Source organism: Nanorana parkeri, unplaced genomic scaffold (genome assembly GCF_000935625.1).
Source record: "Nanorana parkeri isolate BGI_ZX_2015 unplaced genomic scaffold, ASM93562v1 scaffold410, whole genome shotgun sequence".
NCBI classification, from domain to species: Eukaryota; Metazoa; Chordata; class Amphibia; order Anura; family Dicroglossidae; genus Nanorana; species Nanorana parkeri.
Genome location: NW_017306678.1, coordinates 576,060 through 597,611, shown reverse-complemented (window position 1 = coordinate 597,611; position 21,552 = coordinate 576,060). Strand labels below are relative to the sequence as shown.

Here is a 21,552-nt window from a genome sequence, read left to right as displayed (position 1 = left end):
CGGGCAGAGGAGGCACGAGGGGCAGCAGAGGAAGGGGGCGGGCAGTGGAGGCATGGAGGGGCAGAGAAAGTACGGGAGAGCAGCGGAGGTAGGAGGGGGGGGGCAGCAGGGAATGCAGTCACAGCGGTCTCTCCTCCCCGCTGGTGTCTGTGTCCCCGCTGCCTCTGCTGATACAGGCAGGGAGAGCAGTGGGGATTGAAAGGTTGAAGGGGACAAAGACCGCTGCAGCCAGCACCAGTGGGGAGGATAATGGAGGAGCAGCTGCAACTAATCGAAAAGCAACTAATCGATGATGAGGATTGTTGCCTACAATTCTCATTATCGATTATAATCAATTTAATCGATTAGTTGTTGCAGCCCTAGTGAATAGTGTACTCTGTTCAGAGGCGACTAAACGCTGCTTCTGTACGCAACTGTATTCTGTGCTATGACTGTATACAAACTGGCCCTTTAGCTGCGACCAGTATGTGTGCAGCCGGAAACTCCGCAGTAACACCGTCCCTGGACTCAGCATGTCTGCATCTAGGATCGGTCAGAGGCTCTAATCCTGGCTGGGCAGTTAAATACAAACAGTGGTGGCATCGGCCATTTATTTGTACAGAGTACAAATCTGTCAGCTGCAGCAGCGGCTCACGGCTGTACACACACTTGGGGAAAATTATCAAAACTGGAGCAGTTGTCCTTAGCAACCAATCAGCTTCTCTCTTAATTTTGTTTGGTTAAGCTTTGATAATGAAAGATAGACGCTGATTGGTTCCCATGGACAACCGCTTTAAATTGTCTGCTCCAGCATTGATAAATTCCCCTCATTGTGTATGTGTAGTCTTTTGCTGTTTGCAGAAATTACTAGATAACTGCTGGTAGATGATCAGAGACTATGGGCATGCTATAAGTGTTGGCTAGAAACTATATGCATGCTACAAGAGGGGGTCAGAGAACATGGACTTGCTACAGGAGATGGTCACAGACTATTGGCATGCAACAAGGGATAGTCAGAGACTATTGGCGTGCTAGAAGAAATGGCTAGAGAGTATGGGCATGGTGCAAGAGATGGTCAGAGACAATAGGTATGCTACAAGAGATGGTGAGAGACAATGGGTATGCTACAAAAGATGGCTAGGGAGACTATGGGCATGTGACAATAGATGGTCAGAGACTATGGGCATACTACAAGAGATGGTCAGAGATGCATAGGCATGTTACAAGAAATGGTCAGAGACTATTGGCATGCTACAAGAGATGGTCAGAGACTATGGGCATGCCTCAAAAGATGGTCAGAGAATGGCTAAATGCTTCAGGAGACCTTCATAGTAGTTTGTTAGTCTCTGAGCATCAACTGCAGAATGTCTATATTCTCTGACCCCTTCTTGTAGCATGCCCATAGTTCTCCATGACTTCTTTCATATACAGGTTAGCTGTAAGGGAGGAAAATGGTGATGTCATTATATACCCATATGACTGTATGTAGAAGTTATCCTTGTACGTCAAATAGGAGGTGTTAAGATAAAGGCCCAACAAGAAACTACTGGGTCTAACTTGAGTTTTGTTTAGCAGTCAAGGGTCATATCCAGTTTTTACATGTTTCCTTAGGCCTTGTTCACACCAAATGCAGAGCAGATCGGCTCAGGTTTCTACACACGCAGTGCAGTGGGTTGTGCCACGTTTTTGCTGCGTTTTTAATGCGTTCCGGGCCGTTTTTTCTTTTTTTTTGGTTTAACATGGGCTTTCAGTGAGTTACAGGCATTTGCATGTGTTTTTGATGCGTTTGCATGCGTTCCAGAGCAGGTAAAATAGGGCTTTTTCACCTGCTCTGGAACTGCACGCTGCGATGTGAACTGGAGCAAAAAATACCATTGGAATACATTGGACGAAGTTTTGATCCAGTCTGCAACTGCTCTGCTCTGCACCTGCTCCGCGCTTGGTGTGAACAAGGCCTTACAGTTTTAAAGAGACACTAAAGTCAGGAGTTAAACCTTAAAAACTTATTCAAGTACCTTAACTGTTAACTAAAATGTATCTTATTTGTGTATCAAATCATCTCTGAATTGGTGCTGACACTGTCCTTCCTTCTGGAGGGTGGCTACTTTTGTTCCACTTGGACCCTGTGTGTGTTGTAAAGTAGCCACCGCTCCAAGCTCACTCCTGTGATGGACTACAATCTCAATACAAATTAGTAAATAAATGTGACATTGTAGCATGACAATTTGTGTCATGTGTTGTATGAGATATATGTGTGGTCATAGTTACAGTGTGTATAATGGTGTGTTTCTCTATAGTTACAGAGGCTGATAATGTAAGGCCACTGGAAGGAGTGAAAATCTTGGACTTAACAAGGTATGGACAAATTAATAACATATAATTATGTTATAAAAATATTTATATTATGTTTTAAAATGATCAAAATATGTTATGTTGCTGTTGTTTAAAATGGAAATAAAGCAGATTAGAAATAAAAAGAGCCCCCAGAGACATATTAACACATTATAGCTGCCTTACATGCCAAAGTGATACCCTCCAGCACTCACCGGCACTGAGACTATGGGCATGTGACAATAGATGATCGGAAACTACAGGCATGCTTCAAGAGAGGTGATTCATCCTGGTCTTCTTCCAAAGTCACATGTTTGGGCGGGTCCCGATGGCATAACTGCCGCGCATGCACAGAAGAGTTAATTCATCACAGCAATAATCCTGCCATTCTGTACTCTGAACTGCACATGCACAGAAACGGGGGGAAAATGTAATTAGCTATTTTTAAATTTTTTAAAAAAATACTTCCACTTTAAGAGCTTGTACAAGGTTTATAGCCAGTTAATTAAGTAGTTCTTAATTGTACAAATATAAAGCCTATAGGGCTGCAACAACTAATCGATTAAATCGATTATAATCGATAATGAAAACAGTTGGCATCGATTCTCATCATTAATTCGTTGCTTTTCGATTAGTTGCTGCCACTCTGCTCCTCCGTTCTCCTCCACGCTGCAGCGGTCAGTGTCCCTTTCAACCCCCGCTGCCACCTGTCTGTATCGGCAGAGGCAGTGGGGACACAGACCACTGCAGCCGGCACCAGCGGGGAGCAGAGATCGCTGAGACTGCATTCCCCCTCTGTCCCCCCGTACCTCCACTGCTGTCCCAGTCCTACTCTGCCACCCCGTGCTTCTGCTTGCCCGCCTTGTTCCTCCTCTGCCCCTTCGTTCCTCCTCTGCCCCCTCATTCCTCCTCTGCCCCCTCATTCCTCCTCTGCCCCCTGGTGCCTCCGCTGCTGCCCTACTTCTGCGCTGCCCCCTCCTCTACATCTAGAGGCTGGGAGCCATACCCAGCCTGCAATTGGATATTTTAAAATGCAATAGCCGATAGAAGGCTGGCTGTTGCACTCACCCACTGCCTGCTGTCAATCAGCAGAGGAGGACCTGATGGAGAAGTTTTCTCCTTCAGGTCCCTCCTCTGCTGGTTAACAGCAGGCAGTGGGCGGGTGCAATAGCCAGCCTTCTATGGGATATTGCAATTTAAAATATCCATTAGCAGGCTGGCTATTACTCCCAGCAATGAAGTTAAAAAAAAAGTTTAAGAAAATAAAGTTAAATAAACTAAAATTAAAAAAAGGAAAAAAAAAGTTAAATACATCAAAATTAAAAATGCAAACAAATAACAAAAATGAAGTTAAATAAACAAATTAAAAATAGAAATAATTTTTTGGGTGTGCTATTTTAAATAAAAGGTTGATTATTTTATTATATTGGCTTAGAGTTTTACAATTCACATTATTTTAAGTCCATGAAACTAATTAAAATGTCTAATATAATACATACAATTATTAAAAAAGGAGGTACCATTCATTTCAATGGATCCCAAATACACCTCCCATCCGCAGTGTGATCGCCCGCACTAGAATGTGCAGTACAGCTATGCCCTGCAGTGCGTTTTTACAAAATGTGCATACTGTTTTATTCTGAAGTAAACATTGTCTGTAACGCTGCATTTGTGTATTTTGTTTTAAAATAATGATGTTTTTTCTTTTTTAATCCGATTAATCGAAATTAATAATCGGCTAACTAATCAACTAATCAAGCCAAATAATCGTTAGCTGCAGCCCTAAAAGCCTATTTATTCTTATTGTGGGGATTAGACTCAAAGTAAAGGCACAAACTCTGCAATGCACATTCTAGCAGAATGAAAAGGAAAAGCAGACAAAGCATACGGCTGCAAAGTAAAGGCATACATGCAGATAAACTTCTGCTCAACTGAGCTCCACTGAGGTCCCAGTCGCACCACAAAGAGTGCGTTCCAGATCATTCGGCCTCTGAAATGCACTGGAACGCAATGTGGCCGGCTTACTTTGTTTTGGGGCGGGAGAGCGTGTGGCGGTGCATTGAAGTCAATAGCACTGCAGCCATACCTCCTGACCGCAGTACGATCACTGGCACCCGAACGCATGGCACATTACTGCCTGCTTTCCGGTCCAGTGCGATCTGCAAAAAATATAAAAATACTGCATTTTTTGCAGATCACACTGGACCGGAACGCATGCACTATTGTGCCACGCGTTCGGGTGCTTGTGATCACACTTCGGGCCAAGAGGACAGTATGCTACATTTGTATATGTGTTTGCGATGGATAAATATCCTAAAGGTATTATCTGATTAGCTTTTTCTCTATGGTGGTAATCTGGGGGGGGTCTATTATTTCTCCTTAACGCCATAAACTGTCAAATTGTTTTACCACCCCTTTTAAATAGTAGTAACAGGGTTATTCACAAAAGGGAAAAGAGTGAAGAGTTTGGAGAAGGCAGGAGAAGTGAACAATCTAGGACAAAATAGCTGAACTGGAAAATGAGCTGAATTGGAAAATATTTCTAAATCAGCTATGTTGTCCTAGATCAGTGATGGCGAACCTTTTTGAACCCGAGTTCCCAAACTGCGACGCAAAATCAATTAATTTATCTCAAAGTGCCAGCGCTGAAAATAAGTTTAGTATTAATCTCGTCTAACCTACCTGTTTATTGGCCGCCGCTGCCTAATTGTGACTGGCCCGGATCGCATACCAAGGCGATCCGGGTCAGTCGGATCTATTTCAATTGGTGGTCCCTGAACGCAGTGGTGTATTCTGGTTTGGGGCTGCCCTAGGCAAGGCAAAACTCGGGCGCCCCCACCCCCACTAAATTTACCCCACCCCTTCCTGTTTAATACTTTTTGCGTGACCTGTCAGTCGCTGGATACAGTGCAAACACTGTATCCAGCTTTTGACATGTTCCGCTATTAGCATAGCAGGAAAGCTGTGGTCTCAGGGGGGCTTAGCAGGATTTGTGGTGAGCTCTGCGGGGGCTCTGGTGGGCAGAGCCCACCACAGATCCTGCACAGGCCCAAGACCCTGCCAAGCCTCCCACAGATCCTGCACAGCCCCCTGGAGGCCCTGCAGTCTGCAGGGTCTCAGGGGGGCTGTGCAGGATTTGTAATGGGCTCTGCCCACCATGGGGCTGCAGAGCCCACATAGATCCTGCAAAGCCCCCATGAGACCCTGAAGTCTGCCAGATCTCAGAGGGGCTGTGCAGGATCTGTGGTGGGCTTTGCAGGAGGCAGAGCACCCTACGGATCCTGCAAAGCTCCCCACATATCCTGCAGAGACCCCCTGAGACCCTGCAGTCTGCCGGATCTCAGGGGCGCTGTGCAGGATCTGTGGTGGGCTTTGCAGGATCTGTGGGGGGTTTTGCAGGCTCCAAAGCCCCCCACAGATCCTGCACAGCCCCCCTGAGATCTGGCACAGCCCCCCACAGATCCTGCAGAGACCCCGCAGTCTGCCGGATCTCAGGGGGGCTTTGCAGGATCTGTGGGGGGTTTTGCAGGCTGCAAAGCCCCCAACAGATCCTACACAGCCCCCCTGAGATCTGGCAAAGCCCCCCACAGATCCTGCAGAGACCCCACAGTCTGCCAGATCTCAGGGGGGCTGTGCAGGATCTGTGGTGGACTTTGCAGGCTGCAGAGCCCCCATGGATCCTGCAAAGCCCACTAAAAGGTATTGCACAGCCCCCCTGTGACTCTTTGGTGGGCTGTGCATAATGTATGCTGGGCCCTGCCAGCACAGTGCTCCTACCTTACACGGGAAGCCCAGCCTTCACTGCTGCCTCGGCGCCCAATCGTCTCAGCTTCGCCGCTCGACTGGCCCCTTGGCGACGCCTCCTCCATCGCGGTCCCTGCCTTTGCCTCCTCGGTCTTCACAGGCCTCTTCCATCTCCCCCTGTCTCATGCCGCTCCGTCCCCATCTCCTCACGTCCTCTTTCATCTCCGCCTAAATCTACCTCTGTCTCCGGCCCTGTCTCATGCCGCTCAGTCCTCCGTCTCCTGCCGTCCTCCATCTCCCTCTGTCTCCACCCCCTGCCGCTCCGTCCCCCTTCTCCTCCTACTCGCTCGCCTGCCGATTTCTCCGCCTTCGACATGTCGGCTGCCTTAATGTTTTGGGGCTTGAACGTGGGCTCGCGTGCCAGCAGAAAGGGCCTCGCATGCCCTCCCTGGCACGCATGCCATAGGTTCGCCACCACTGTCCTAGATTGTTCACTTCTCCTGCCTTCTCCAAACTCTTCACCCTTTTGTGAATAACCCTGTAAATATTGCATTATGGGTATCTAAAATTGAGGACACCTTTCAGTGGCTGTCTTGCCGAAACCTGTTAGTAAATGTTATAAGATATTGTTGCTTTTTATGCCTATTTTACATATATTTTTATGAATTATATCTACCAAACTGAAGACTCAGCAAGCTTCTTGATTGCTTGATAAGGAATTATTATAATACCGAATTATCCTCCTTCATGTATTTGTCTTAATGTTCCAAGTATACATAAAAATGAATTCTTTGAGAAAATTCTTCGGTAAAGTAGAAATCCCACTATTGTTTTCTAGGGTACTTGCTGGGCCTTTTGCTACAATGATTCTTGGAGATCTTGGAGCGGAAGTCATAAAAGTCGAAAAACCAGGTTATTTTTCTGAATATTTTCTGTTAAGTTTTATTGTTGTTTTATGGATAAGTGAATCTATACAATGGCATGAAAAGAACAATAAACATGGGAAAGCTGCAACATTTGCAGTCATCTTCTTAGCTGGATTAGTCGCAAGTTTTTTCTTTATTGTGCCACATAAGTCTGTCTGCCTTCTTACAAAACGGCAGAACACCTCTCAAATGGATGCATCTGGCCTTCCATATCATCTGGCTAGAGTTGACAGGCTTCCAGGGGTAGCACTGGTTTCTTGTCAAGAAACTGGGGTTATAATGAAAGCGAGAACAGGAGGAATCTGTTCAGTCTCATATTGATATTTCGGTGAGGCTATTTTTTTTTTTTTTTTTGTGACACATTCATTAACTGTACTACATACCTCCTGTGAGTAGGAAGTAAAATTGTGCATGCAGTTTCTATTCTGAAGTAAAGTTTATGCTTGTAACACTCCATGTATGTATTTTATTTTAAATTAAGTAAGGTATTTATTAATTTTTTTATCCAATTAATCGAAAAAATAATTGGCCATCTAATCTTTCATCATGGTAATGAGCTGAAGCATGCTAGCAAATCCAGCAAAGAATAAAAGAAGAAATGTAGGGCTATGGCCTTGTGTATTCAAATCCCTGATTTAAATTCCAGGGATTTGAAACGGGCAGTCCATGCAAGGAAACCCACAACCATCTTGCAACTAAAGGAATTTTTGCATGCAGCAGTGGTAAATAAATGTCACCAAGGTGATGTCAGAGACTAGAAGGCAGTTATTAAAGAATGCCCTGAAAGAAATAATTTCTGCTAAAAGAGCAATACCAGTGTCTGAAGCCAAGGGTGTACTTACTTTTTCCACAATACATCATTACATCTATTGCTGAATAAATAATAGAAAATGCAAATTTCCTTTGTGTTTATATTCAAGTATATCACTTTTATTTGAAGTCACAGTTTGAATGAAGATCTACAGGGTTATTCACAAAAGGGTGAAGAGTTTGGAGAAGGCAGGAGACGTGAACAATCTAGGCCAAAATAGCTAATTTGGAAATATTCTCCAATTCAACTCACTTTCCAGTTCAGCTATGTTGTCCTAGATTGTTGTCTTCTCCTGTCTTCTCCAAACTCTTCACCCTTTTGTGAATAACCCTGATAATGTTTGCCTGTTCAAACACTGTATGTGAAAGTCAAATATTTCCATGGGGTGTACTTTAGTGAATGAGCTTTGGCGCAAAAGGAGGGGAAGGAAGTTGAGTCCATGTCACCACGACTGTAGTACTGCCATACAGAAGAGCTGTATGGTGGGTCTAAATGATTGAATTTATGAAAGTTCATTTAATTTTTTCTGTGTTAGTATATGACCATAGTATTTAAAAAATGGGTTGGAAGACCTCAGGACTTTCATATGTGAAATGACAGTGATACTAGTAATGCTGAACATGCTGTATGTTGTATGGTAGTTGCTGTTGGTTAGTTGGTTGATTGTTTAATATAAAGGCTTCTTAAAGTGACATTACACTCAGGAGTTAAATCTTAAAAATGCATTAGGCAAACAAGGTTACCCCATAGCTCTCCTTTAAACCTTGAACCTGCATTCAAGTACCTTAACTATTAACAAACATGTATCTTATTTGTGTATCACTCAGCTTTAGATCCTCAAATCATCTCTGAATTGGTGCTGACACTGCCCTTCCTTCTGGAGGGTGGCTACTTTTGTTACCCATGGTTCCTGTGTGTGTTGTAAAGCTCCAAGCTCACTCCTGTGATGGACTACAATCTCATGTTTAGTTTAAGCCTTGTTCACACCAAATGCAGAGAAGATCTGCATGAGTTTCTGCACACACACTGCAGTGGGTTGCGCCGCGTTTTTTGCCGTGTTTTTGATGCGTTCCGGGCTGTTTTTGGTAAAAAAAACAACATTTTTAAAAAGTTTAAAATGGGCTTTTAGTGCGTTCCAGGGCGTTTGCATGCGTTCCAGAGCAGGTAAAATAGGGCCTGCTGCAGTTTTTTTACCTGCTCTGGACCTGCTCTGGAATTGAACGCTGCCATGTGAACTGGAGCTAAACATACCACTGGAATACATTGGACGCAGTTTTGCTCTGGTCTGTAACTGCTCTGCTCCTGGAACACGCTTGGTATGAACAAGGCCTTACTAATTTGTATCAAGATTGTAGTCCATTTGAAAAAGTTGACAACTTTTTCAATAATCGATTATAATCGATTATGTCGATTAGTTGTTGCAGCCCTAATCGGGAGAGCAAGCTTGGAGCAGTGGCTACTTTCCAACACACACAGGGATCATGGGGAACATAAGTAGGAACGGAGAGGAGAGGGGGGATTCCTGCGGGGAGCGGTAACTGGCAGTCACCTCTCTCCAAAGGTAAAGGATCGGGAAGTCAGCGATCGGGAAGTCAGCGAACTCCTTACCCCAAGATTGGGGTAAGGAGTTCCAGAGGATGGGGGACACTCTGGAGAAGTCCCGGAGGCAATAGAGTCGACGTGTGACAGCTTCTCTGTCGCAGGTCGGCTTGAATTATGGGGATGAGCGTTTCTCACTCACCCCATAATTCTGCTTGAGGTTAGTGCCACTTTAACATTTTTTAACACTTTATGCTTTTGAAATGATTCAACCAACATGACTTCAACTGTAAAGGAAACTGTAAAGAGAAAATCTTGTTTTCCAGTTAAAGGATTAACATTTGTGACAATATTAAACTGTGGCATAGGAACAAAGGTGATTTTTTTGACCGTCATCCCTGATTAAACAGCAACTAGTTCCACATTTTCAGTGTAATGTATTAGGTTAAGCAAATAATTTAAAACTGCAATTTGAAGGAAGAAATTGTAAACATATTCCAGTTATTTAGCAGTAAACGCTTGAGTAACCAAATCCACTTTCATGACCAATTCACAAATCTACTCAGGAATTTCCATTTTCACTTGATAAATGGGCATATGCCAAATATCCATATAGTAAATACCATGGCATGTCAGACATTATTTTTTTTTTTGAAGGATATAAACAAGGTTTAAAATTAGATACTGATCCTGCTATTTCCATCCCATGTTCCTTTTCCTAATTTTCCCCACCAGCAAAGGGGAATGCCAAGTCAGGAAATTCTAATGGCCATGCTGCCTTTGTACCCACTTTCTATACATATTTTAGATATGCATAGATTAAATATCTGTAAAAAATAAGTCAAGGCAACTGGACTTGCTGTATTTTTCTTGAATACGTTTCACTGGTCATCCAACCAGCTTTCTCAATTCAGAATTATTATTGTTATTATTATTATACAGGATTTATATAGCGACAACAATTTGCTCAGCGCTTTACAAAGTAGTGGAGACAGTACAGTTACAATACAGGTTCAGAACAATAGGGTTGGGAAGGCCCTGCTCGTGAGAGCTTACAATCTAGTAGGAGGGGCAAGTGATACAAAAGGTAATAATTGTTTGGATTGAGTTATTGGAGGAAGTAAAAGCCAGTTATGTTGAGATGAGGTAGGCTTCCCTGAAAAGATGGGTTTTTAAGGATCGCCTAAAGGTGGGCAGAGTAGGAGATAGGCGAACAGATTGGGGTAAGGAGTTCCAGAGGATGGGGGACACTCTGGAGAAGTCCTGGAGGCGAGCATGGGAGGAGGTAATGAGAGAGCTAGAGAGCAGGAGGTCTTGAGAGGAACGGAGAGGATGGTTTGGGTGATATTTTGAGATGAGATCAGTGATGTAGGTTGGGGCGGAGTTGTAGATGGCTTTGTATGTTGTTGAATGACTTGTATCATAGACATAGAAATACACCCTGTATTGGTAACATGTCTGTTTAAGTGGAGGAGGAGGCAAACGTTATACTAGACTTGCAGCTGCTGAGGTTAGTAATGGGTGTTTGGGCTTTAATGGCCGTAGTAAGCGCAGGTATCGCTGATACATTGTTACGTGTTGTTAAGCTGGGAACATAATTTGATGTGATACACAATATGACAATTATCCAACATATCTATATTGCTATACAGTTGCTTTATGCATTTTCTCCATTTTGCCTCATTTTAGGAAGTGTGGGCAGAAAAAGAGTCTGTGTTGTTATCCTCAAAGAGATTGTTACCTGAATTACTATTTTAAGTTATGAACCGCTATATAAGCATTCACACTTACAGGTATAATATTCTAAGGATTCATTCATGAGATTTTTGAGCTCAACACAATAACAGAATTTATTGGTATACAGTATCAAGACTTAAATACAATGAACCAACAATCTATTTAACTACAACATACAAAGAAAAGATTTAAACATGCCAAATACCCAGACATTGGTATCTAACAGACAAACAGACATACAGTTAAGTGGTGGAAAGATTATATGTATAGTTACCCATTAAACGTCACATGAGGCCCCATCCTGGTGAAAAGAGGCCGAGCTGTTTTTTCCAGTCATTAATATAGCCCTCGTGTCCATAGGGATGCATGACAAATCTCCTATTGGTTGCCTCCCAAGGCCTACTGGAGATTGGAGGGTTTCCAAGACCCTCTTTACAACTCCACACCCCTCTCTACGATTGGCCAGTCTACTTGTTATTAGATCAAAGGGTCTTGGCTCCTGATACACAGGATACTGAAGTTGCACCTCTATGGTAATTATCTGGACATGCCTGTGCTCAACAATGACCCTATTTGCAATTCATTGGGCCTGGCACTCCCCTCCACAGTGATAAGCACAACAAAGACTTTATTTCCCTACAAGCTATCAACACCTCAGGGGAAATATTTAAAACAAGAAATAAAACTATATACATATGTCTTATGAAGATTTGACATAAACTCATACGGTAACAAGATGCCAGGTTTGATCAATTTTTGTGCAAGTCAGAGCTGCCTGGAAAGAATTGTAGAGGAGGGGCTGAGGACAACACAGACCCACTTGATGTTTGAACATTTCTGCATCTCAGGGACTGTTTAAAATGTATCGGTAGCCAAATTCATTTTTTTGTCTTACTTTGGACAACGTAGTGGATGGTTGAACCTCTGTCAAGTTTTTCTTGCTGTATATGCCAAGAAGGAGATATATTATCTCTTCTTGTCCTTGTGACCATTGTTACTGGGACAGAAGTGATAGGAGATCCAACATTTTATGACACTGGAACAAGAGGTAAGGGGAAGTCTTTTTTTGCTAGAGATACACTTTAAGTCATATGGATCCCCAAAACCGTATTTGTATAAGAGTTTGTTTCAATAAAACTGTAATGGCATTTTATAAGGGGACAGTTTAGGCGTGAATACTGCTTGCTTGAATTCTTTTTGTAAAGTTTAATTGAAGGCACAGAAATAGCTTTGCAGTCAAGAATACAAACAAACTCAATTTTTATCATCTTATTTTCACTTTGTTGGTGTACAGGGTGTCTAAATATGACTGCGCAGTCCAGTAGGCACCAGAGTTAGACATAGTGCATCTCTTCTGCACACACTGAACCCGAAAGTGCTCAGAACTGAACACTTCCAGGTCCTGAGCTTTAGTTTGCTTGTGCTCTGCTTAGTTACAGATGGGGGTTATCCGTTGCCAGACTGTATCTGATGGACACTGAGGAAGTATTATAGTACCGATAGACACCTGCCTTTATCTATAAAGAGAACACATCATCAAACTAAAAAAAAAAAAATCAGTTTTAAGAATCAGTAGAAAATGTATCTTATTCTATTTTATCTTCCTACACTTTACATGCCGTCATAGCCACCTTTCCCAAACATTACATCTGCTTTCAAAACCTGTGCATTCCTTTTATGCACATGCTGCCTATTGTCGTATCCTTTGCACACCTCTCCTGTACATTCCGCTCCCTGTTCCTAATCCTCTCCTGCTCATATTGCCCTCTGTCATACCATCCACAATCTTCTCCTGCACATAGTCCATACTGTCGTAGCTTCCTTCAGCCCTCTTCCGTGCATACTGCCCACTCTCATTCCCTCTGTACTCCTCCCCTGCAAATACTGCCTGCTGTCATACCCTTTGCACTGCTTTCCTGCACATCCTGCCTGCTGTCATACCATCCCCACTCTTGTTCTACACAATTAATATTTTAATGACCTCCTTCAATACAAGATTACACACATTGGTTTGTTTAATTCCAAGTATTCTTATGAATGATTTTAAAACTGAACTCCATGCAGACAGCTATACACACATATGAAATACAAAAGATCAGTTTTACCTTCCAGATATTTTTTGTCCATCCAGTTCTGAGATTTTTACAGCTCCTGCAACACAGCTCTGTCTGTCAGAGAATGAGACCTAATTTGTCTCTGCTGCAGTTCAGTAACATTGTCCGGTATAAGAAGACGCAGCACTCTGATGAGCTCATCTCTCTGTTACTCTGCTCTTTTTTTAATTAGCATGTTCTATACATTGCATACCGGTCTGGTAGGGGAGGAGCTGCATTTTAGTAATATTTATTGGTCTCCTTAGCATAATAATCAAACCTGAAAATTAGTGATGGGCATGAGGGAATTTAATAATGAAACTGAAATAGCTTTACTTTAGCTCTTCTTGGGGTGAGTGAAGCAGGGTGAATTGTCTGCCTCCATGTAACACGTGTGATACAAAAATAGGTTTGGGGTTCTCTTTTAAAAATCAAATTAGGCTTATTAAATGTGCAAGATGCAGTAACTGAATGCAGTTATCCAGCTAAGCAATTGTAAATCATCTTTTTTTCTGATATAGTAGTCAGAACAATTAAAGTTGATTGGTTACTATGAGACAAGGTGCAGGTTGGGTTGCCTGAGTCTCCTCTAGTTTATCAAATCTGTCAACAAGGCATGAACTTTGCCTTTAATGTCCATTGGCAGCTACAGTCACTCTTCTTATCATGTAAAGAACTATTGTGGCTTAATAAATACATTACTGGTTTATTCAGTAACTTTCCCCATGTACAGTTTAACCACTGAGAGAGTAACGTGAGAGTAACATGACTATAATAATGAAAAATTAGACTTTAAAGTTCACCTGTTGAAATCTTTAAAATACATCCAAGTACCCTAACTATTAAAGGAGAACTATGGGGTCAGGGCTTTTCCCCATAGTTCTCCTAAGGGTAACGGGAGGACACAAACTAGCGTCCTCCCGTCACCCATCATGACATCATGGCCGGCTCCGCCCAGTTGTTATTTATTGGCCGGGACCTGCTAGAAGACTCTGGCAGGTGCCGTCCAATAGGAAACAGTTGGACAGAGATATCAGTGATGTCACCGCTAGCTCCACCCAATTGTTCTTATTTTTCCAGCATCTGTCGAATGCTTCATGCTTCATTATGTGGCGGGAGTTCATCACGTACGGTTGGGTCGGCGTGTGTTGTTTTTTTTCTTTTCTTTAAAATATTTTTTTTTACATTTTTAAAATAATTTTTCAACATTTTTTTCCCATTTATTTAACTTTTTTTCTATTCTGCTCGCTACCTCGGAGGTACCAAGCAGAATAGCCACGCCGAATGCTGCCTGCCGTTCGGTCCCCTATGAGATTAGGGGTGAACGGCAGCGAGTGAGCTGCTAAAGCTATCGCTCAGCCAAACCACATGTTGGATCGGCTGAGTCGAACTCCTTCTGCACTTCGGCTCAGCCGAACATGGCTACAAGGCTGAAGTGAATAGCCGAAACAGCGTTCAGCAGCTAAGTGAATAACCCTCTAGAATTTCAATACAAATTAGTAAACTAAACATGAGATTGTAGTCTATCACGGGAACGAGCTTGGAGCAGTGACTACTTTGCAACACACACAGGGACCACGGAGAAGAAAAGTAGCCCCCCCCCCCCCCGGTGTGAGCCCGGGACCAGCATAGTGCCACTCTGACGGGATTAGAGGTAGGTCTGTTTACGATCTCCCTCCGGTCCCCTCTCCGGTGTCAGATTGCGGAAGTGATGTATGTTACATCACTTCCGCATTTTCGTGTCACTCTCCAGCTTCAGACGCTGGAGAGAAGCTGATGAAGTAGATCTCTGCTTCATCAGCTTCTTCAGGGGGGTCCTAGGTGACATTAGGGGTCTTGGAGACCCCTGATGTCTCCATAAAGAGGACCTGTCACATCTTTTGCTACCACATATAGGGGTTTCTTAGCCCCCTTTGTGATAGCAATAAAGTTAAGTGAAAAAAAAAAGAATAGGAAACAAAATTACAGTTTCCCCCCAAAAATGTTTAAGTTACACATAAAAAAGAATTATACAAGTCCCCACCCATACATACACGCATGTAAACATGCATCAGGTGCGCATATCTGCGAAAACGACGATTGCGCCCATTACGCCGCACATGTTCCATATCGCCGCAAACGTTGCAGTGAGTGCAATAATTCTAGGGCCATCAATCACTGATAACATGAAACTGATGAGCTGTAAAAGTTTTTAAAGCGTCGCCTATGGTCAAATTTGGGTATGCTAGTTTGTTATGATTTTGCGGGTGCGCGCAATTTTTAAGCTTGACATGTTTGGTGTCTATTTACCCGACGTGACCGTTTTTTTATATTTTACCAAAAAGGTGGGTAATATTAGTTGTTTTATAACATAATGTAAAAAACATTTTCAGTAATTTTTCCTGAATATAGTAAAAAATAAAACCACCAGTGGTGTTTAAATACCACCAAAAGAAAGCTCTATCTGTCCCCAAAAAATTGTATAAAATTAATTTCAGTACAGCGTTGCATGACGGAATAAATGTCAGTCAAAGTACCGCAGCGCTGAATACTGAAAAATGGCCTGGCCAGGAAGGGGGTCTAAACACCTGGTCAGCAAGTGGTTAAAACACTTTACAGGGCCATTCAACCTTCAGATCTCTCTGACGGCAAAACAAACATTATTAGTATATTTTCTTTTAAGGTGGAATGTAATGTAAAATAATACTGCATTATGACCACAAGATTAAGTTGAAGAGCATAGAAAATAAGTATTTCCTATGCTCCTCAGCCCCCATCTAGTGGCCATAACATTATACATTACATTTAATCTGAAAAAGATTTATTTTTGCCTCTATTCACACAAAATGAACATTCACAGATATTGACAGGGTGAATGAAATTATTGTTATACAGGATTTATATAGCGCAGCGCTTTACAATATAAGGAAGACATTACAATCACAATACAATTCAAGACAAGATGGTAAGGAGGGCCCTGCCCCTGAGGGCTTACAATCTAAAAGATATAGTTTAAGCTGTATGTTTTAAGTATAAAGGAAGTGATGTTCAGTAGGCTTGAATCTGATTCAAATTAAATATTTGTACAAAGCTTTCATAATCTATTTTCTGTATTTTGTTCTGTAGGATCTGGAGATGATACTAGGTCCTGGGGACCTCCTTTCGTAGGAACTGAAAGTACTTATTTTCTCAGTGTGAACAGAAATAAGAAGGTATTTATATTAGCATTTCAGCTGTTTAATATATCACTTCTTTTTTATTTTAGGTTGTATTTACTGTTTCATGTAGTTATTATACAGTCAAAAAACAACAACAGCTTGATGATAAAATAATGTGGTGAAATGGGTACACTTATGTACAGCAGAGTTGCTAACTTAAAATGACAGAAGGATGACTATACTGATTCCTCATGTGAATATTTTTCCTAAAGAATTTGGAGGCTGATGTATAAAATGTGAATAAAAGTAAAGTGATTATCCTTGTATAATGGCTTTACTTTTACTTTCACCAATCTTATAAGCTTTTATAGCTTATTGTCATTGTTATTTGTTTGTGTGCATGTATATCAGTCAGGTCAGATATTATCTGGAGCAGTGAATGCTTCCATCCATTTCTGAAGCTGCTATTCTCCAGAAAGAAGTGGTGGTACTGGTGTATACCGCAAAGAGACTTGCTTGCCCCCAAACAAATATAGCTAATGATAAACAGTGGCAACCTGTAGCCTCAACCATGCCAGGCCACAACTGCCCAGACAGGTTCCTTTTATATAGTATATGTATTAAGTAAAACTACGCATTTTTTAATGGTGGTGGTTGCATTCATTTCAGTGTTTCCAACTCTATCACAATGTATACAATTTTCCTAGATAGTAAACTATTTTCACTTGTGGTATACAGTTAACATAATTTCAGTATTTTATGCATTTGTTAGAAAAAATAAGGCATGGTGCTGCACAGAATTATCTTCTTGCAGCTGTTGCTGGAATTTTTTTGTATCACTATCAAGAGTGATATGGGACAAATAACTTTATGGGGTCTGTTTATAAATAATTTGTTAAGCCATTTGCCCTATGAATCTCTGTAAACATTTGTTCTGTGTCAATAGAGGCAAAGATAAACATTCTAACAAGTCAGAAGTAATGAAATACCACATTATGACCACTAGGTGGAGCTCCGAAGCATAGGAAATAAGTATTTTTTCCCCTGTGCTCTTCATCTCCATCTAGTGGTCATAATGTAGTATTACATTACAGTAAACTCGACCTGAAAGAAAAAATACTAAGAGCGTTTGTTTTTGCCTCTATTTGCACAATACGAACATTCATAGAGAGTGAATGGCTCTGCAAATTGTTTATAAATAGATCCCTATGTTTGTTAATATGCAATATAATCTGGTTTAACATCAGCTTAAAGATCACAGGTTCTCAGCTTCTTTTATTGTACTTTATTCCACTGTTTACCTTGGTAAAATCAGCACATAGGTACACAAATATTTAAAAGCCACTCTGGACAATAGATATTTCAAGAAAGCTCATACCTGCTTTGAATGTCACTTGTTTATTGTTTTTTTTAACTAATATATTGTGTTTTGTAATTTTCCCAGAGTATAGCTGTGAATATGAAAGATCCCAAGGGCACAAAAATTGTTCAGGAGGTACTGTATTTTGAACTATCAAACATCATTTTAGTTTTGTCCTTAGTAACTATCTTGTTGTATGCCATTGCACTATGGGGCCCATTTACAAACCAGCAATATGTCCTTAATTCTGACAATACTGCTGCTTTTCGATTGGAAGCTCCAAATGTGGTTTGGTCTCCAGTTGCTTTGGGAGTCTGAATAATTCTAATGATATAAAAAAAAAAATAGCTGGGAGGAAGAGGTAAGCACAGAATACACTTCAGGTCTGGTTCACATATGGGTGGCCTGGGACCAAGCAATGGGGCCGCGCAGCAAAAAGGCTCATGCGCCTTTTTGTGCCATGAGCGACCCTTGTTTTTTTGCGGCCACGTTTGTGTGCGATTGCACCCTCAGAAACGTGGGCCACACCTGCGCAGATTGCTAGCCGCGATTGGGGTGCCATTAGAAATGAATGGCACCGCGTTGCTGCGAGTTTGCCCGGAGATTGAGCACAAAACTGCACGGATTGCCACGCGGTCTCGGATCACTCAGATGTGACTGGACCTCAGGACTTTGCAGGCTTCACACTGCGTTCTGCAGTTTTATAAATAAATTGTAAAATGCAAGTGCAATGCAAAGCCTTTTCTGCAATGTGTTGCGGTTTGGTAAGAGGGAAAAATGCTAGTCATAAATAGGCCCATAAGTATCACATAACAGAATTTTAACTGCCTGTAGGTACCACTCGTAAAGTAGATTTTGTTTGTAAGGTGATAGGAAAAATTATTTCTAATGAACTCTTTCACTGTCAGGTCCTGTGCTCCACTTTTAACCCAAGGTGGCCAGAGCATTTGTGCAATTCTTCACTTTTTTAATAATTTTCACTTATAGCTTTCAGAGTTTGTAAAGACACCTTCTCCCCGCCACCTTTCTTAACTATACATTTTATGGAAGAGTTTATGGTTTTAAAAGCGCCAAGGACAATCCTTATCCCTCCTGGGGAAGAAATCGTAAGCACATATGCAAGGTGCAGCCTCAAAACAGTCAAGGGTACTGGAACATCTAAAAAACACAAAAGAAGAGGCGCCTTTCCTGGTGCAATATCATTTAATCCAAAAAGACAGGCATAAAGGTGAATTGACAGGTACTCACTATGTTGAAGATAAAAACAAGCCGTTGGACAATATGACCAGAGCAATAAAAAGATCCGGATAGCGTGTCCTGTGTAAAGCACTGCTGTGTCGACGTGTTTCCGGGGCACGCCCCCTTCATACATTTTATGGAAGCAAAAGACTGCTAGAATAAAAATACAGTGCTGCTGATTTTGTAGGTCCCATATTAAGTGCGCAAATTTTTATCAAAACAATATTTTCAGTAAAAATACACTAAAATAATTATTGACGTACACAAGCACAACAAAGCTTACAAAGTTAATAAATAACAAGTATTTTCAAAATGTTGTGTCTTGCAAAATGGTGAAATGGTGAAAATGGAAGGTATGCAAGGTACTGTAAATAAGCAACTTACACTAAAAATGTGCAGGTTCGCTTCACATGTGATTAGGGAATTTTAAGAGTAAACAGCAACAGTCTGTGAGTAGATCCAAATCAGATAAAAGGTTTATATGACACACGCGAGTGGGGAAAGGCCTCTGTTTGTCAGACCAATTCCAACCCCAATTTTTCCAATGACTAAGATAACAGCTAACGCCCTCCAGATAGCTGCTAACACCCAACCATAGAAAAAATGCCTTACAATATTTTCTTAGACAGGCAGATCGTACTTGCGATGATCGCAAGCGCGCCCCCAGGAGGGGCGGGCTTCCGATGACCGCAATGCCGAAGGGCAGTGTGCGCTTGCGAACACCGGCCCGTCCGGCTTTTATCTTACGAACATGCCACAAACCCGCCGAACATCGTACGATGCTAGGCGGGTTTTCGAACATGTTCGTAAGTTAAAAGTCGTGCGACCTTACAGTAGTAGAGGTCGCACGGCTTCCACACACCTTACGATAATCGTACGATCGCGGGATTTCCCGCGATTATCGTAAGGTGTGTGGGCACCCTAAGTCTATGGACAGCGTGCACCCGCACAGACACCGTGGGACATGAAGTGCCAGCAAGCACAGAGGTGTCAGCGCTGGATCGGAGGGACAGATGAAAACGACAGGAAATAAAAAGATAATTGGATTAAGAGACACCATTTTAGGTAAGCGCTTTCACTAACATTGGGGGGAGGGAAAAAACATTTAGACTTTAATGTCACTTTAAGACAACGGCTAACACCCAACCATAGAAAAAATGCCTTACAATATTACTTGATAAAACATGTTTTGTACGTAAGATGTTTTAAAGTCTGTAACTGTATTTAGTATATGTGTTCAACATAATGTACTGTATTGGTGGCAATTGCCCCCAAAGCCTCTCTGATACCTTTGCAAACGCCCCCTAACTCAGATTAATAACGTCCAAAAGATGTGGACTGGGAGGGGGGCTCTTTAAGAATGCTCAGAATCACACCGTGGAACGATCACCTCTTCTCCCGACCGCTCCAGCTTCAGCTCCAGGAAGCGGGCACTCAGAGAGGCAGCTACGATCACACCTGTCAGCGTTCCCTCTCTCTGCTCCCGGCCGCTGCAGCTTCAGAGCGGCCAGAAGGAGAGAGAGGGAGCGATAATGGGTGTAATCAGAGCCGCCTCTCTGAGTGGAGCTGAAGTGGCCGGGACGAAAGAGAGTGAGCGCAGAGAGCCAGCTCCGGATGGAACACTACCGCTGCGGCAAGCGCTCGCTTCTGTTCTCTCTTCTCCTTCTCGGGCTCGGCCGCTCTGTAGCTGCAGCAGGCGAGAAAGAGAAGAGAAAACAGAAGCGAACGCTTGCCGCGGCAGTAGTGTCCCATCCCTAGTCCCGCCGGTGAGGCACCATTGCTGACATTCCACTCGCCCCCCCCGCAATTTTCACTCGCCAATTGCGAGGGGGCGAGTGGAAATTTTGAGGCCTGTGCATGATTATCAGATGGATCATGCAAATAACATCACAACATATGCTTCCGTATTTTTTGTGATGGAAAACAAATGTCTATTCCTTCATTGTTTTTGTAAGTTGTATCATATGCATCTGGTAAACTTGCCATGTTCTCACTGAGATTGCATTTAATTTTTGGTATACATCTCCTTTAAGACCACAGACAGACTTGCATGCAGACATACTGGATGAAACACAAATCCCTTTGAGAGGCCAGTTTAAATATTTTGCACACAGAACTTAAGGAATCAATTAAACAGGTCAGTAATTGTATTTCACTGTTGTAATGCAGCAATGCCTTGATTAAATACACATGTCTGAAACTTCAAAGTTTCTGCAGTGAAATTCTAAGTAAAGTATATGCTTTGGCTGCACTACATTCTTCATCAGATACACATTTGATTGGCTAATGCTGAAAAGATCTTTAAAAAGGTACCTCCATGTACTAGAAGAGATGCATAGAGGTCACACAGAGCCAAAATAGAACTCTTGAAATACAGAGCCAGACAAAGGAATGTTCATAGGAACCTGGGTTAAATGAAAACCATGGCTTAGGTCTGATTACAGTAAACAGACCGTCATTTTTAGCTGGTGAATGTTGGAAACGTATACCTGGTTATTTTAATAACTGATCATACATAATCAAAGAAGAAACATACACTATGGTAATATCACAACACCTAGTTAATCAATATGACAGGTTAATTTATTAATGTACCTGATCATGAGCAGAGATATCTATAATATTTACATTTTGCCTCAAAAGTGCGTGATTACAT

At 42.1% G+C, this 21,552-nt stretch overlaps 1 protein-coding gene across 2 annotated transcripts in view; it reads left to right on the top strand.

Annotated features, from left to right (window-relative positions):
* The window catches only part of SUGCT (succinyl-CoA:glutarate-CoA transferase), a 580,716-nt gene that overhangs the window by 3,559 nt on the left and 555,605 nt on the right, over nucleotides 1-21,552 (top strand). Inside the window, exons 2-6 of one of the 2 annotated variants that reach the window (XM_018559667.1) lie at nucleotides 2,277-2,334; nucleotides 6,893-6,966; nucleotides 16,266-16,351; nucleotides 17,742-17,783; nucleotides 19,365-19,371. In XM_018559667.1, coding sequence (XP_018415169.1) covers nucleotides 2,277-2,334; nucleotides 6,893-6,966; nucleotides 16,266-16,351; nucleotides 17,742-17,783; nucleotides 19,365-19,371 — 267 coding nt within the window. Of the gene's footprint in view, nucleotides 1-2,276; nucleotides 2,335-6,892; nucleotides 6,967-16,265; nucleotides 16,352-17,741; nucleotides 17,793-19,364; nucleotides 19,372-21,552 lie in introns of both variants that reach the window. The other variant, XM_018559666.1, reaches the window with a different exon arrangement.